The sequence below is a fragment of the Phallusia mammillata genome, chromosome 2 (genome assembly GCF_965637545.1).
Source record: "Phallusia mammillata chromosome 2, kaPhaMamm4.hap1.1, whole genome shotgun sequence".
Lineage (NCBI taxonomy): Eukaryota > Metazoa > Chordata > Ascidiacea > Phlebobranchia > Ascidiidae > Phallusia > Phallusia mammillata.
Window position 1 is genome coordinate 15,803,813 of NC_137253.1, and position 16,140 is coordinate 15,819,952.

Below are 16,140 nucleotides of genomic sequence, written 5' to 3' on the forward strand. Positions count from 1 at the left end.
CGGAAATATATCTCAATCGTTTTTTCACGTATGTGTGTTTTTGATTGATTTGTTTTGTACTTTGCCACAAGATATTTTGTCTATTATCTCATTCATTGTTGCATAGTTTTTTAGCAAGTTGGTTATTTTAAAAACCTATTCCCTAAATGTGCTTGTCGTAGCTTTTTTCTACCTATATTTCTCAGTAGTATACCTTTTTCACTTGCAAAGCAAAGTGGACGATTAAACAAACATTAATCGCATGTAGCATATTATCCGCTTATAATATGGTATTATGGATAAAAACTATCGTACGTTGAAAAAAAGTAGCAATATATAATTTAAATTTGTCCAATTGATCTTGAAAACAAACTGCTAAATAGTTGTAATAAATGAAAAGCTAAACGAGCAAGAGCAAAAGCAGAGAATAGTCACTTAATATCCTCCAAGTAAGTCGTGACAGTTAATATTTACAAGTGAATTAATTATAGTAATTATTTTTCAGCTTGTTTCGAGTTGTTTTCCACACCTCTGAATGGTTTATCTCAAATTTAATGTTTATAACAGATCACGACCTATTTGGGCAAACGGACTGATTCATATTCATCTGGAAAAGTTTCACGATGATCTTTGTCATTGCAGAACTTGTATTTGTACACGCATTGTTTCCAATACCTAAAAAAATGTAAAAACTGATTTTCGATGTTGAGCAAATTTTATGAAATTAGGAAAAGTTTGTTTTTGTCTCCGCCATTATGTAAAATTATCCCTTTTCTTTCATCAAAATTTAACGCTTTGTTTAAAATGGAAAATTAACATTTATTAGACAAACCCTTTAAGTGACTTTGCTTCCGCGACTGTTTGAGGCAGAGGAATATTACTTGTCTCGGCGAGAAATATGTAAAGGAAAGATGTGACAAGTACCAATCCAGACATTGTAAGAGATGATAAAAAAGAACTACCAGATTTTCCTAAAAGAAAGCAAGGTTAATTAAAGTTAAGCATCAGCGGTTTACTTATCAACCACTTCAGCAAAGGTTGCCCATCATACTGTCTAATAAGGCAAATCTTGTTTTTGGTTGCGTTAATTAAAGTATCAAATCTGCCTTTAATAATTTTTGCTTTGGAATAAAAGCCTAACATGAAATATTGTAATTTGCTTCTGGTTGGCACAACTTTTTCATTTTTGAAATCCTTCTTAGAGCAACTAAGTGAGTTAAAATACTAAGTTGATACTTTTTATCAAAAACGTTACACGTGTTTAACAACTTTCACCTGCATGTATTACAAATGGAGCGATGATTCCCCCTAAACGGGAACACACCAAAGCCCAGAAAACAATGCTTTGTCTCGTTTTTGTCGGAAACATCTCGGGTAAGTGAACAAAAAGAATTGACCAAGTCGCTGCCACCATTAGCTTTCCGGTCATTGTTAGGATAATTACAAAAACTGTCCCCCCTTAAAGTAATAACAGTCTGTTTTAACTTTCATGAAAAAAATGATTTATGAGTTTTTGTCGTAAATCTACTCACATCCCGATACCAAGTAGGATCCAATGATAGAGAAAGCCAAACCCACACTTGTCAAAATGTATGAGAAACAACGACCCCATTTGGAAATTGCTGCATAATATAGAAAAATTGCAGCTATTTCAGCAATGCTTGCGTAAAAGAGATTTAGAAAGCGGTTTCCACCCAAATTGTTGTTGTTTAGGGCAAGAACAAAGTAAGAGAGCGCCGAAACTGCCCTGCAAAACAGTTTCACGCAGTAGTTGTACAAAACTGTTTGAATCCTGTAATGTCCTATAATGTAAATTTTAATAAAATAAGTAAGTTATTGTTATTAGAAGTCTATCGTAAAGTGAACTATCATTTTCTCTTTTTTATAATAATACGATTGAACAAACCGTATCAAGGGAAACCTGTTTGTATTAGAAAGGGCAAACATTTTTACATTTTTTTTATGTTTAACATAACTGGTGTTAAAACATAGTGAGATTGAGTACAACACTTATATCGCAATATACAAAAATTAAATTTGTTTAAGGTTACTAAATAACTTTTTTGGAGCTCTTTGTTTAACACAGCTTAAATACATACTTGATTATTTGATAAGCCGCCTTTCTATTTAAAAACAACAACTGACTATTGGACAAATGTTTTCAGCAACAGACTTACCACGTGAAGCATTCAATGGCAAACCTGCAAACCAAAACTGGTTCTTGACAAATTTGTACCAAAGTTTTCCAGACACCGAGTGGAACCTCCGGTAGAGATTGTTTCAAATCTTTTACATTTACAGGTGAATCATGATTTAGTTTGGCCATCTTGTTTAGAACTTTTTGAGCTGCATCAAATTTTCCCGAAACTATGAGCCATTCAGGTGTTTCGTCGATTAACCTGTAATAATGTAATGTATATTAATGCATAAAAAATCTATATTTCAGTGTGATCAAAATATTATCCTGTAACAATCATTACAAAAGTAACAGTTTGTTTTTGCATTTTTTTGAATAATGTGATGTTGCTTTGAAAATATCTCACTGTAAAGTGTAAACTGACCAAATGTATGGAATGTATAAAATTCCAATCGCTCCTGAAAATCTCAAAAACCATCTCCAGTCACGGAAGAAGTAAGATATCGGCGACATACATAAATAGCCCACAGAATAACCCATTATAAGACAAAAGTACATTAATGGTCTATGCTTCGGGGAAACAATTTCATTCCCTGCAAAAACATCCGGTGTAAGCAATTGAATGCAGACTACAAAACTGGGTCTTAACCTATAACTGCAGCCACCGTAAAGTTGATAAGATTACCGACACCGGCAAATATGCAAATGACTAGAAACCAAATTTCGTTTCCCACAAAACTCAACAGGAAAGTGAAAATAAAATACCAGTAGGTAAAGGCCAGAAATACAGGCTTTCGTCCGAATCTGAAAAACCATTTAATAAAATAATTCACATTACAAACTCAAAACAAGACTTAAGGGAAAGTGTATTTGTTCTGCACGTTGTTTACTTATCACTTAAACTTCCTGCCAGCAGACATCCGAACATCATCCCAACATACAATGAAGAAGTGAAAAGTGGATTTAACCATGCTCGGTCACAAACAAGGCGAAACTGCAAACATATACGATAGAGGTGCACTATGCTTTGAGTTAATTCAGCGAAATTTTACTGTTACTGTTTTATGCGATTTCGGCCGAATAAGTTGTTGCAATTCCGTCAAAACTGAATCTTTTACGGACAAAAATTTATAGCATATATAGTACGTGTCGTTTTTGCTTAACACGGTACCACATAATCTTTAAACTACACCACAAAAAAATTATTAGTTTTGTTAAAACAGTATCGTTTTTTTAAGTCGATATTTCATTGTCAGGCTGACAACCATGACACAGGTATCGCCCGAACCCAAAATTAGCCGATTCGGTACATCTCTTGTTGTTATGGCTTATTTTTGGTACAAATAAATAAGTACAAATGTATGTTGGAACTTGGCTTGGACAAAAACAGCTTTACCTCAGTTACTACTGATGATTCTGGACCTTCAAAATACATTGACTGGCACGAAATAATGGAAACGTTACTTTGATCTAAACGAAACAAACAATGTCAAATTAAACAACTTGTCGATATACAAGCACTACAAACGTACTTTTGTGACCGTATCCTGCCAACAGTTGAGTATAGTTGTACTGTTTACATTTGCTTCGTGAAACTTCCCCGAATTCATTTTCCTCCATAGGTATACTTATGTTTAAAGCCTTATGAAATGCATCGGTCTCATTTCTGGCCTTGAAAAGCATCGAATACTTACAAAAAGACTAAACAAAAATCAAGCAACTACCTTCATATACTCCAATGTTTCGGTGACGCTACAATGATGCTTGGGTGTAAATTGAATAATAAGAACCTGTAGCATACCCAATGCATTCGGAACAGCAGATAAAAACATCAACAAACATAACCTTTTCTCGTAATAGCTCATTCCTTGTCCAAATATCTTCAGCATTTTGAAGCGAGTATTATCAAGCGTGGTCAAAGGTATAAGTCAAGTCTTATTTTTAATACTAGTTTGACGTAATTACATGTGCAGTAGACTTCACTAATACAAATGCAACAAAAGTATATTTTATCGTGTCGTACTAGTGTAAAAACGCTTTTACATTATAGCCGTTTCATTACTAATGAGGAAAATACCAACTATTTCCTACAATTATATCATAAAAAAACGATATGTCGGTTTAACGTTTCATTATTATATTTCCGCAAACAATAACCGCTATATCGGCGGGATCAAAATTGCTAGCATTACCAAAATTGTTAATTGCATATGGCATATACCAGTTTTAGTCACCACATTCATCTGCATTTTAGTTTTTCACATCTTAAAACATTCATTTCATCATATCATATACTAGTTTTGCCCTCATCGAACATATTAAAAAACTCTTAGTTACTCAACAGTCTTAACTTAGATCTGGATGTTAATTGTTGCCTTACAAGCCTTGTTTTTTCGCACTAAGTTAGATATTGAATTCATGTTCATCTACGAGGCTGACATGTGCAGCATACGAGTCAGGCAAAGGTCTTTGTAATTCGACTTTCGACTGGATCGCCACTGAGCCTGCGTAGCTAAATTGATAACAAGCGAATCCCGGCTTCTGCTGTGAATTGGAATCCCACCTCTGGCTGCATTGTTCCAGCCCAGATGTCCACAACCTACTCGCCATGACGGTCGCATCGCAGATACTTATTTTACCAATGGGCGCCAAGCGCTTTTGTTTCAATATTACCTATGCACAGAGATAGGTGTGTTTCATATATAAAGCAACTTAATGCATGAATCGAGCAGAACAGTCTGCATGGCGATCAGTGTATTTGTTTGACTGTTTATGACGTCATCTTTTATATTGTGGTGCCTGATTTTTTTCTCGTTGTTTACACACAATAGAATAGACGTAGTAAAAGATCAATGCATATGCCCATTACAATACTCTTTCCAGCCCTGTTCTAGCCTGTGCCTTGTCTTATGTAGGAATGCTTGTTGTGTTAACTGATTCAGTACAGTGCCTATGAGGGGGTAAAACGAGTGAAACCGTGTATGAATAGCAGAGTACAAAATGGGTATAGGAGTTGGAACTTCGCTGGATCTGCACAATCCAACAATTTTTACAACATTCATCTGTTTATTGTGGTGTTTCGTAATGATTATTATGTAATGTGAGTGATAGATTGACAAGTTTCAAGTTTCAAGTTTCAAGTTTAGTTTATTTGCACTTAAATTAAACGAAAATAGGTTGTAACAAAAAGATTACAACATACAGCAGGGTGTGCAACCTGCGGCCCGCGGGCCAAATGTGGCTCTTAATTGAAGGTTGTGCGGCCCACAGAGAGCCTTAGATTTCAAATGTACTGAAAAACGAGTCCCGCTATTATATATTTTTGAGCAGATTAATGCGCTCGATGCTTTTTTTCTGCGACCAGGCGATATTAAATGTGGCTAGAATCAAATGCGAGTTTTACTTATAGTTAGGTATATTTGGTAATCGACAAAACAAATTTACATTGTGTTTTAGAGCACAGGTGCGGCCTGCGTTCGAATTTTGGTTACTGCATTTGGCCCAACCCTGACAAAGGTTGCACACCTCTGACATACAGTAATAACATGCTTTAGCGGTGCGCCAAGGTAACTGACTCTTTAAAACTACACCGACCACGCACTGGTACTTGAGTTTTGCGGACAATTGGGTCGTTACATGATACCAGTATTTTCTTCGACTTTGCAGCGTCCAGCTTGAAGAGGTTTTTAATCATTAACCAAGTAAAAGACAAGCAAAAACGTAGGCACGTCGACGTGTGACCTACACCGAACAGGCATATGCATTGCAGACTGTCGTTTAAAGCGCGTCGCTTCGTTTTGGTGCATGTTGATGTATTTGAGATTGAAAGCTAGTGAACTGTAAGAGCATACTGATTGTTTTCTACACTGGCTGGACAACAAAATCACAAACCTGCTGGACTTAGGAATACCTTTGAAAATGAGCAACCAGGAAACCGATGAACGAAAATTTGGCTACTATGAAAAAAGGCTTTGTGTCCTAATGTTTTTTACGTCGATCACAAATGCTTTGCCTATGTTGCAATCACTTGTAACTCTGTTCACGCCACCTCATCGATGTGATGTCGAAAAACTTTTAAAGGTTGGTGGACTAAATGCAAAGTTATATATATTTCGCTTTATATAATTTTGAACATTATAAGACTGTCCAAAAATTTCCTTACACTTTATGCCTTGAGTGGTACTGCATGAGTGTAACTTTTTCTAACCCTTTTATAGGTTTGTTAAGTACGTTTAAAATAACATAAATACTTGTTACAACTGTGACGACTGTGTAGGCGTACATAACTTGCTTGGATAAAGCTTGATCTATTCCAGAACATTTATATTATCGGAAACCATCGAGTAAAAATAATTTACCTTAAATCTGATAAAATAAAATGTAGAAAATATAACGTCGCATATGGAAGGTTTAAAGCAATTAAAAGTTTATGATGCAATTCCTATATTAAAACCGGCCATTCCTTTAACGTTAACCCACAGATTAAGAATCAATAGTCTAGATTTCTAGAAAATCCAGTGTTTTCTAATTGCAGTTTAATGCGAGTTCAAATCGAAAATTGTATTTTTATTTCAGTTGTATTTTTATTTTTATTTGTGTTGTACAACGTTGTAAACACAAAAAGTTGTGTGTTTGTTTTGTTTTGTTACTATTTTTAATTTCGTTCCTTACTGGTTAAAAGGTAGTCTTAAGGGTGCGGCTGCTGAATCTTTCAATATTGTGTCTTATTTATGTATATATTCTCATTTTTATTCGAAGTTTTTGCAGCCGTTTTCCGATTCTGTGGCTCTAGTGTAGTGTATTTTATGTACCATTTTTTGCCCAGTTAATACAATACAATGCAAATACATGTCTTAAAACTAGGCCTATTTATGTTGCAGGCTAACAATGGAGTTTACGATGCATTCATTGATCAAAATCAAAGTATCCTTAACTTGACAATTCCATGGGTTGCGAAAGACCGACAAGTTTTGCAGAGTCAGTGTAGTCAGTACAATTTAACCCTAATGGAGGCAGTTAACTCAAGTTGTAAGTTGGCAAAAGCATGTTTTCTGATGTTTTTCCTGTTTACATGATTGTTGTACATGCGTTTGCCTTGTCGTCTGGATTCTACAGTTTGTTTACATGCCTAGCACTTTTTCGAAACCCAAAGCAAATATTGCGTTTTTAGCTGCTAACGGAATTTTTTGTGGTTAAAATATGTTGCATGACTCGCCAATGCTGTAAAACCTTTTTACCGGGTCAATTCTCACAGCAATCTTTTTGTGTAGATAATTACTCAGATTTGGAAATAATTCCATGCAATTCTTTTCATTTTGATGGTATAGAAGTTTCAGCTGCAACAGAGGTTTGCTTCAAAAAACAACAAACTGCTAATATAGGTCACGAAACATGTTTACAATCAAAACCTATACGGGCATGAGCCCAATCAGAACACAAAAGTTTTAACAGGCAAAAATTAAACAAGTAAAGAAACTTTTACGGTTTAAAAATTGGGTAATAAATAGATCAAACTTGCTTGTGTCCGTTCCCTGTACAGCGTGCAAAACTCGCTAGTAGAAAACTTGAACTAAAAAAACACAGTTTTCGAATAGACACGTGAACACAACACAATTGATTGTGCGTTTTCAAAAAACCCTTTAAAACTACAACTTTAACAAATACATGGTGACAAAAAACATTTTCTATGTGGTTCCTTGCGGATTTTGTTTTCTCGCAGTTTCAGTTGGTGTGTAATCGTTCATGGATGAGGCCTGTACTATCGTCATTATTGTTTTGCGGGATGATACTTGGTTCAATCGTTGCTGGATTTCTATCCGACAGGTGCGCTACTGTATAACACAACTTTATTGATAGAAAAAATTACGAACAGTTTCGTAAAACAGCAAAGACACCGAAACAAACCTGGTTAAGGGATTCTTACAAAGCTATTAAAGTTATTCTTAAAGTTTTGTCCCCAAAGCAAGTAGGTTCGAAAGACTACATAAATGCGAAAAACAGCTTTTGCCCAACGACTTATTGACAGATTTGATTATCATAAAAAAAAGAATATTTTAAAAATGTAAAAATTAAAAACCGTTTCAGATACGGACGTCGTTATGTTTTTCTTTCATTCACATTTCTGCAGTTTGTAAGCTTGTTTTTAATGAGTTTTGTCCAAGACATCTTTACGTACTCTGCTCTATCAATTCTTTGTGGCGCTGGAAATCTTATCAACTTCGCTGTTGCTGCAGTAATAGGTAATAACCATCCTATAAAGCAACTTAATGTGTAAAGAGTGTGTGTTCAACGGGGTGATTTATTTTGATATTTTTACCAAATAAGGCGCTAAAGAGCCACTTTTTTAAATGCAAAGTTTTGTTGAATGTTTTTATTTGTTTCATCAAAAAGTAACAAAAGATGGTTGGGTTTGCTGGTGCTAATTATACAACAACAAAAGGCGAAAAGACAAGCGCGTTGCTGGGTCCAGGCAAAATTGAAAAAATCACGTTTTAAAAAACTTCTAGATTTTTTGGCAAATCGGTTTGGAGTCGGTGTTGCATGCAACATCGTGGTAACCGTTTCTTCGAATAAAATCAAAACAAACAAAGAATTTAATCAGTCATACAGCCTGCAATCCAGGGCGCAATGCTATCCAAAAACTTAACTTGCTCTTTCAGATCTACATTCGGTACTATTTTCTCAGGCGCCGAGGTTATACCAACTAAGTACAGGGTTCGTGGATATCTATCACTGCACATGGGATTCGGTATAGGTTACATGCTTATCGCGCCGGTTTCATACGCATTTCGTCACTGGCGATGGTTTCTTCGTTTTGTCGGTCTGCTGGGCATTGGATACATTCCTTTTTGGTGGTAAGATTCATGCACTTCACGAAACCATTTGTTTTACAAATTTTTTCAACTCTCTGTCTTTAAGCAATTTGTTCCGCTTAACGATTTATTTTTTGATTTGCGGCAGTAAGATAGTTCAACTTGCATATTTTAATGTGAGCATTGTTGTATCACTACTGATCTCAGTAGTATTCCAGAAAATTATTTTTTGAGAAGTTTTTGCTTGGACTATTACTTTGATCTGAAGGTTGATCGATGAAACGCCACAATGGTTGCTCGCAAGTGGGAAGATCCATGACGCACAAAAGGTGCTTGATAAGATTTCGAGACTTAACAATGACAAACCCTACGAAATCGAATCCTTGCGAAAACTGGCTCCTGCAACTGCCCTTGGGGTCCGAAAAACGTTTCGCCAGGTTTTTCAATCGCCTGCATTGATTGCAAGGCTAAGTATCGTTTGCTTTCTGTGGTGAGTTGAATGTTTCTGAGTATTCTTTTCTATTTATACTTTATTTTTTTCACCATTTTTGCTTAATTACAAGGAAAAGTAACATCATGAATTTTTTTTCAAATTTTAACAGCTTTGTTTTAGAACAGATTTTATAAAACATCCTGAACTTTTCAGGTTGATGGTGAGTGTTTCATATTATGCGCTCGCGCTTAACAACAACAATTTGGGTGGAGATCGCTTTCTCAACGTCTTTTACGCCAGTTTGGTTGAAACATTTGCTGGCGTTGTCTATTACGTCGCAATAGAGAAGTGGGGAAGATGTGTGTCCTATATTGGAACAGCCCTTATACTTGCCATTTCCATTGCTCTGAATTGTTTTTTTATTGAATGTAAGTCAGCAAAGTCAGTCTGTAGAGTCACACTGGAGCTATATGACAAAGAGTTGAATAAAATACATTAAATCTTACAAAATAATTCATAGATCAACGTGCACTACTCAATTTTAAGTGTAGTAAAATGTGTTTAGGGAATGACACAGCTGTTATCGTATCAACAATGCTGGGAAAACTTATGGCCTCCTCAGCATGGGCGGTGATTTATGTTCACACACAAGAGTTGTTTCCTACCAAAACAAGACAATCAGTGATATTACTTGGAAATATTACATCCAAAGTCGGCGGAATTCTGTCACCGTTTTTAATTTATGCTGGTGATTGCAGTTCGATTTTGTTTAAACCTTATTATAACTATTTAAGTTTTGAATGAAAATAATTTACCGTTCTAACTTTCATAAAACTTTTATAAACATAAATAACTTAGTTATTAATAACTAAAAGTAATTTAATTTGATACGTATTAGTTCATTCGTGTTTATTATATGTGTCGTTTGGATGTTTAAGAACGAGATCACTGCTTTACTGGCGTGTCGTCCACAGTTTATCGGTTTTGTCATTAGAACTAAAAAACGATTTATTTTAGGTGAGAGCGGAGAAATTGTGGTACCATCTCTAGTCACATCAGGTCTCATAGCGTTGTCTGCATTACTTTGTTTCTTTTTACCGGAAACAAGCAACGTTGCTCTGCCACAAACAGTACAAGATGCGGTCAATCTCAAAAGGTAGTCAAGAGTCCTAGTGCAGTAAAAGGCAGAGAAGTATTTTAAATCTATTTTTAGCACAAAAGAATAATTAAATTAATTGAATGAGCGTGAATAGAAATCTAATACTAAGAATGCATACGATCTATAGTCTTTAAATGTAAACACGTTAATGTAGGAAATGGAGAATTGGCTTTCGTTCAACTTCTAAACATCAGCAAAATAAACCTAAAATGGAAATGAACGAAGAGATAAGTCCGCTGAACGAAAATCGGCACAACAAGCTATTGCTAGAACCTTAAATTTGCTATACCGTGATGTTTTGTTCCACTGCAACCAATCAACGAAAAAAATTAAAATTAATTTTCAACAAAATTTAAGAGATTATGGTTCAATGTACAAATATACGTCAACAAAACCATACTGTCTGTATACTTTACGTTCCAGTATATCAAGTTTGTAGAGTTCCAGTATATTTTTATTCAAAGGACAATCCTTTGAATAATAACATTTTAGCAACTGAAAGTATTTGGGGTAAAACGACAAAACAACCAGCGTCGCAGTTATTCCTTGAATGCACATTTCGAAAACAATTAATGTTAACCACTATACACATCTGTTATTTGTGACTGAAAACAAACGAAGGCTTAAATGCTGAGGTTTTTATTTGAAGCGCAATTTTTCTGTTTGTAACCAGATAAAATACAACTTTTATCCTTCTGGCGACAAAACAGGGTAAAGAGTCAGTTTCAACGCAACCTTTTATTTAAATAACTCACAACCATTTCCTCGCTATGTTATGTTATGTTAAATGAAACTTGCTAGACAATTACTTTTTTTTACTTTTTTTGTAACTATTTTATGCTAATGTGCGCCTCTTTCCTGCAAAGAGATGATTATAGTCAATTTTTTAAATCACAGGATCTTAACATATCAAAAAATAACGCATTTTTTAACGAGAGATATTTTATTTCTTTTCACAACTTTATGAACACAAAATCAATTGACTCTGACTATATGCCACACATAATTGAATTTACAAATTACTACGTAACTTATGAAGTGAAGACTAGGCGATATTACAATGCTGTAGTCCATCTTATAAGATGACAATGTAACAATACAATTTATGACGATGTTGTAAAGATCCACCCTTAAAGTAAACAAAACGCAATCTTGATAAATCGAAACTAATTATTTAGAACTTAGGATTGAAACTTAGGTTTACAAATGCTTTCAATAACACGAACTTGATCATAAAAAACCATGAGTTCAATTTCGCAGATATTAGCAGTAACAACGACATAAGGTCATGACAAAGGTGACAGTATCAAGTGACTCAAATGTATTCAAATTTTTTGTTCACAGATGGTTTAAATATTTTGTTCAAAAGGAAGTACTTTGTTATATTCTTCCATGTAAGTTTCCTTTTGAGCCTTTACATTACTGCATGTAATCTTCATCCAGTATTGTTTCCAAACGCTGAAAATAAATTTGTTAACACACAAAAAATACCACTAAGTTCAATACTAACCAAGTTTAGTTTTTTTTCTATGTCGATGTCAAATAGTTTATTAGTGAGTACAAGTGTCTTAAATCCCAGTTGAATTTTGGTTGTGTATAGCATAGTAAAAAAATCATTCCAAAAGAAATAATCTACTTCCAACTCACCCTTCAAGTGACTTTGCATCTTCTACTGTTTGGGGAAGTGACTTATTACTAGTTTCAGGAAGAAATGTGTAGAGAAGCGTCGTTACAATAAGCAATCCAGAGATCACGAATGCCGGTGTCAAGACATTGCCAGACTCTCCTAAAAAGCAAACAAATCGGTTTAAAACTTGTGCATGATATGTTGGGTATACCCAATCCACATGTCACAAATAGGATATTACTACATTACAATTTAAACTGTTCAAAATACTTTACCTGTGTGTATTATAAATGGAGCAATGATTCCGCCCACACGGGAAGATACGACAAGCCAGAAAAGTATGCTTTGTCTCGTTTTTGTTGGAAAAACTTCTAATGTATGAACATAAAGAACTGCCCAAGCGGTTGCAACCATTAGCTTTCCAATCATGGTAGAAATGATAACAAATATTGAGCTCCCTTTTAAAAAAACGTATCATCAGTTTTCTGCATAATTGACATGGTCAGCACAGTTAAATAACTCACATTTAATCATCAAACTTGTCGCAACAATGGAAAAGGCTAAGCCAACGCTTGTAATAATGAATGGAAAACATCTTCCCCATTTCGACACAAATATATAATACATAAATGCTGAAGCTATTTCGACAACACTGGAATAGAACAAATTGAGAAAGCGATTTCCACTCAAGTTGTTGTTGTTCAAAGCGATTTGAAAATATACCATAGATATGACCCCCCTAAAAGAAAACAGTGTTAGTTTGATTTTTATTCAAATGAAATGTCAGTGTGTATTTTTTTACATGTTTTGAAAAGTCGTTTGCTTACCACGCAAGACATCCAATAAAAAATCTGCTCACTAAAATTGGTTCTCGGCCGATTTGGACAAATGTTTTCCAAACACCAATCGGAACATCTGACTCAGATCGATTTAAATCTTTCAAAGCGGTGGGTGTCCGACCGTTCAGTGTTCCAATCTTGTCAAGAACTTTCTGCGCTTTTTCTGACTTTCCAGAGGCAAGTAACCACCGAGGTGATTCGTCGATCAACCTGCGTCAAGATAATAAACCAACCACAATCAAATAATGAGAAAAACAACAACCGAAGTCAAATTTTCTCGATAAATGCATCTGGCAACTAAAATTTTTAAGTGCGGTGAAGTTGTGTTTTTTTCTGCCGAAAATCCTATTTTCGGTTTCGTCACGAAACCTTTTATGGGGGGTTCGGTGCATCACTGTTAGACACCATATTTCGATGTGCAACTTACCATATGTAGGGAATGTACAAGATCCCAACTAAACCTGAAAACCGCAAAAACCATCTCCAATCACGAAAAAAGTAAGATAATGGCGACATGAGCAAATATCCAACCGAGTAACCCATAGTGAGAGAAAAGTAAACAAATGTTCTGTGCCTGGCGGAGATAGTTTCCGATCCTATGAACAAAAATAGTTATGACAAAGAATATTTATTTTGTTCACGAAGATTAGCCGTTTTTTGTAACCAACCCATAACCGCTGCCACAGCATAGTTGATTAGGTTTCCAATTCCAACCAACACACACAGAACGCCGTACGAAATTTCGTCCACCATAAAACTTTGCAGAAAAACGGAAATGAACGACCAAAAAGTAAAAGCAAGAAACACTGGCTTTCTGCCATATCTACACAAGTAAAATGACGGTTGAATATATTAATTTACAAATCTGTTTAAACGCATATAAACTAATTGTTATAAGTTGTGGTCAAATTCGAGTGTTCGCGAGCATAGCGTATTCAGGCGTTGTGTAGTGAGTATAAAAATTAAACAACCAATGTATCCAACCTGTCACTCAGACTTCCTGCTACAAAACTTGCCAACGTCATTCCGATGTAGACACATGAAGTGAAAAAAGGATTCAGCCATGCTCGATCGCACACGAGATCAAACTAGAAATGAAAAAAAAAATATTACATAATACACTATAAATTTTACTCGCATATCTGTGAAAGTATTGCTCAAAACCGTGCCATGATAAAGACTTGTATTGTAGAGTGTAAACAATTCCAAAGTTACGCGAAAACAACTCACCTCAGTAACTGCCGACGATTCTGGACCTTCATAATGGATTGATTTACACGAAATAATTGAAACGTTGAATGTATCTGTAAAACACCTGTTAATCACAAACCGTTTATTTTCACACACAACATGCTTACCCTGGTGATATCCAGCAGCCAACAGTTGAGTGTAGTTGTACTGTTTACATTTGCTTCGTGACATTTCCCCAAATTCGTTTTCCTCCATAGGTATGCTTATGTTTAAAGCATAACTTGATGCATTACTTACATTTCTTGCCTAAAAACAGAAAACAGTTGTTAAGTAATATCAAATAAACGGGAAACAAAGCAAAAGTAAATCAAAGTAAATCAAAATACCTTAAAAAATTCAAACACCTCCTTGGTGTCACAATGGTGGTTAGGTGTGAATTGAGTAACCAGCACTTGAATAGTTATGAATGTATTCGGAATAGACGAGAGAAACATCAACAAGCATAACCTTTTCTCATAGTATCCCATTACTTCATCATTGCTTTTTACCATTATGAAGTCACTGTAATTAATGTTTGCAGCTTGCTACAAAATAACATTAACGTTAATACAGTCTGAAATACACAAATACGAAATAAACATACATAGAACTATTATGAACTGCAGATAAAGTTTTCTGTTTTTTTTTAACTCATTGGAAGATATATTAAATCGAAAGTCGCGTATTTGTAGGCTATATACGACCACTGTCATTTCAAGTCTGAAATATCGAAACGAATGTAGTCTAGTGGGAACGGTTTAGATTTTCTGCGAATTTGGTTTTGGCGTAAACCTTTGATATCGACGTTACTGCAAGCTTTCACATGAACCGGTAGTAGCGAGCATTTTTATTCTGAAATATAATGTTTCCATGTACACCTGGTTTGAAAGTAATTGTTAAGCTTTGTTTGTAGTAGTACTACATCTTGCAAATTACCCCTATAGCCGACTTTTTGTTTCAAGTTTTTAACATCACGCAGCTAGCCTACCACGGAACCGAATATCCGGCATACCAGCAAGTTAATTACAATAGTAAGTTACAAAGGATTTTCTGCTAAATTCCTGTCGGGCTAACATCACAAAAGACGTTTAATTTATGTTAGCTATGAAAAAGTCTCCACCTTTTTTTAGTTTCTGAAACATTCATAACAAAACAACAACTCAAAGTGCCAGCGGCATTACTTTCTTACTTGCTCAAGCATTTTTAGAACGCATGCAAATTGCTTGTTTTGTTTATACCTATTACCTGATAGTACCTTGCGCTTTGAAAATATAGTGATTAGAAGTAAATAATTTTAAACAAAACCGTTAAAATGTACACACAACAAATTCGCGGAATCTGTGGCGCAAAATCATGACGTATTCAGGCGACTTTTCAACTTCTATTTCACCACAGCCATTGCTAAAACAATGATTACCTCGCAATAGACAAATAAATGCAAGAAATTATACGTTGCTGTCAAAATAAAAAGCACTGTTTTTCAGTGTTTTCACTTTTTGCGTACAAAAATTGATGGATGATGGTTTTATCTGATCTCTCTCAAATGACTAAATTGTATCTTTTAATATCTACTTTAATTAGTAATAATGCATGTGTTTGATGTATGGATCAAAATTAATTTAACATAAACAATTATGTAAATGCGGTGAAGTTTCTATAAAGCCACAAGTATCCGGTGAGTATCTTAATGCTTTCACTGATAATTACTTACCTGTTTTCAGTTTGTAACCTATTGTGTTGCTTATAGAAAACGCATGCACGTATGTCTCCGTGATCCCAATTTTGAAAGAATATACCAACTTGCTGACCGTACATGTTGCTCAAAATACTTATATAGCTGACTAGTTTTAGCCACAAAGACAGTGCATAATTATACTGTTAGCCAGCGTGACTGTTAGGAAAAGCGGCAGTACAATTTAGCACT

At 34.9% G+C, this 16,140-nt stretch overlaps 3 protein-coding genes across 4 annotated transcripts; 1 reads left to right on the forward strand and 2 right to left on the reverse strand.

Annotated features, from left to right (window-relative positions):
- Nucleotides 1–554: 554 nt before the first annotated feature.
- Nucleotides 555–4,005, reverse strand: LOC145213067 (solute carrier family 22 member 4-like). Its single transcript, XM_080081307.1, has 11 exons — nt 3,841–4,005; nt 3,649–3,787; nt 3,513–3,586; nt 3,007–3,110; nt 2,766–2,920; nt 2,541–2,709; nt 2,181–2,378; nt 1,512–1,726; nt 1,255–1,437; nt 812–950; nt 555–654 (listed from the first exon to the last, which is right to left on the reverse strand). Exons 1-11 carry the CDS (start codon nt 4,003–4,005, stop codon nt 555–557), a joined length of 1,641 nt encoding a protein of 546 aa, XP_079937433.1.
- A 3,893-nt stretch (nt 4,006–7,898) lies between these two features.
- Nucleotides 7,899–10,798, forward strand: LOC145213068 (organic cation transporter protein-like). Its single transcript, XM_080081308.1, has 7 exons — nt 7,899–7,939; nt 8,776–8,970; nt 9,197–9,418; nt 9,575–9,789; nt 9,927–10,109; nt 10,379–10,517; nt 10,675–10,798. The coding sequence occupies exons 1-7, from the start codon at nt 7,899–7,901 to the stop codon at nt 10,796–10,798; spliced, it is 1,119 nt and encodes a 372-aa protein (XP_079937434.1).
- A 646-nt stretch (nt 10,799–11,444) lies between these two features.
- LOC145214709 (solute carrier family 22 member 4-like) lies at nt 11,445–14,801 on the reverse strand. 2 transcript variants are annotated; one of them, XM_080083294.1, is made up of 12 exons: nt 14,564–14,801; nt 14,345–14,483; nt 14,217–14,290; nt 13,971–14,074; nt 13,655–13,743; nt 13,414–13,582; nt 12,975–13,196; nt 12,672–12,886; nt 12,423–12,605; nt 12,168–12,306; nt 11,897–11,978; nt 11,445–11,649 (listed from the first exon to the last, which is right to left on the reverse strand). In XM_080083294.1, the coding sequence occupies exons 1-12, from the start codon at nt 14,726–14,728 to the stop codon at nt 11,596–11,598; spliced, it is 1,635 nt and encodes a 544-aa protein (XP_079939420.1). In that variant the 5' UTR covers nt 14,729–14,801; the 3' UTR covers nt 11,445–11,595. The 2 variants fall into 2 exon arrangements, with proteins under 2 accessions (XP_079939420.1, XP_079939419.1); XM_080083293.1 differs by having other exon boundaries at nt 13,655–13,809; nt 14,564–14,800.
- Between the last annotated feature and the right edge of the window lie 1,339 nt (nt 14,802–16,140).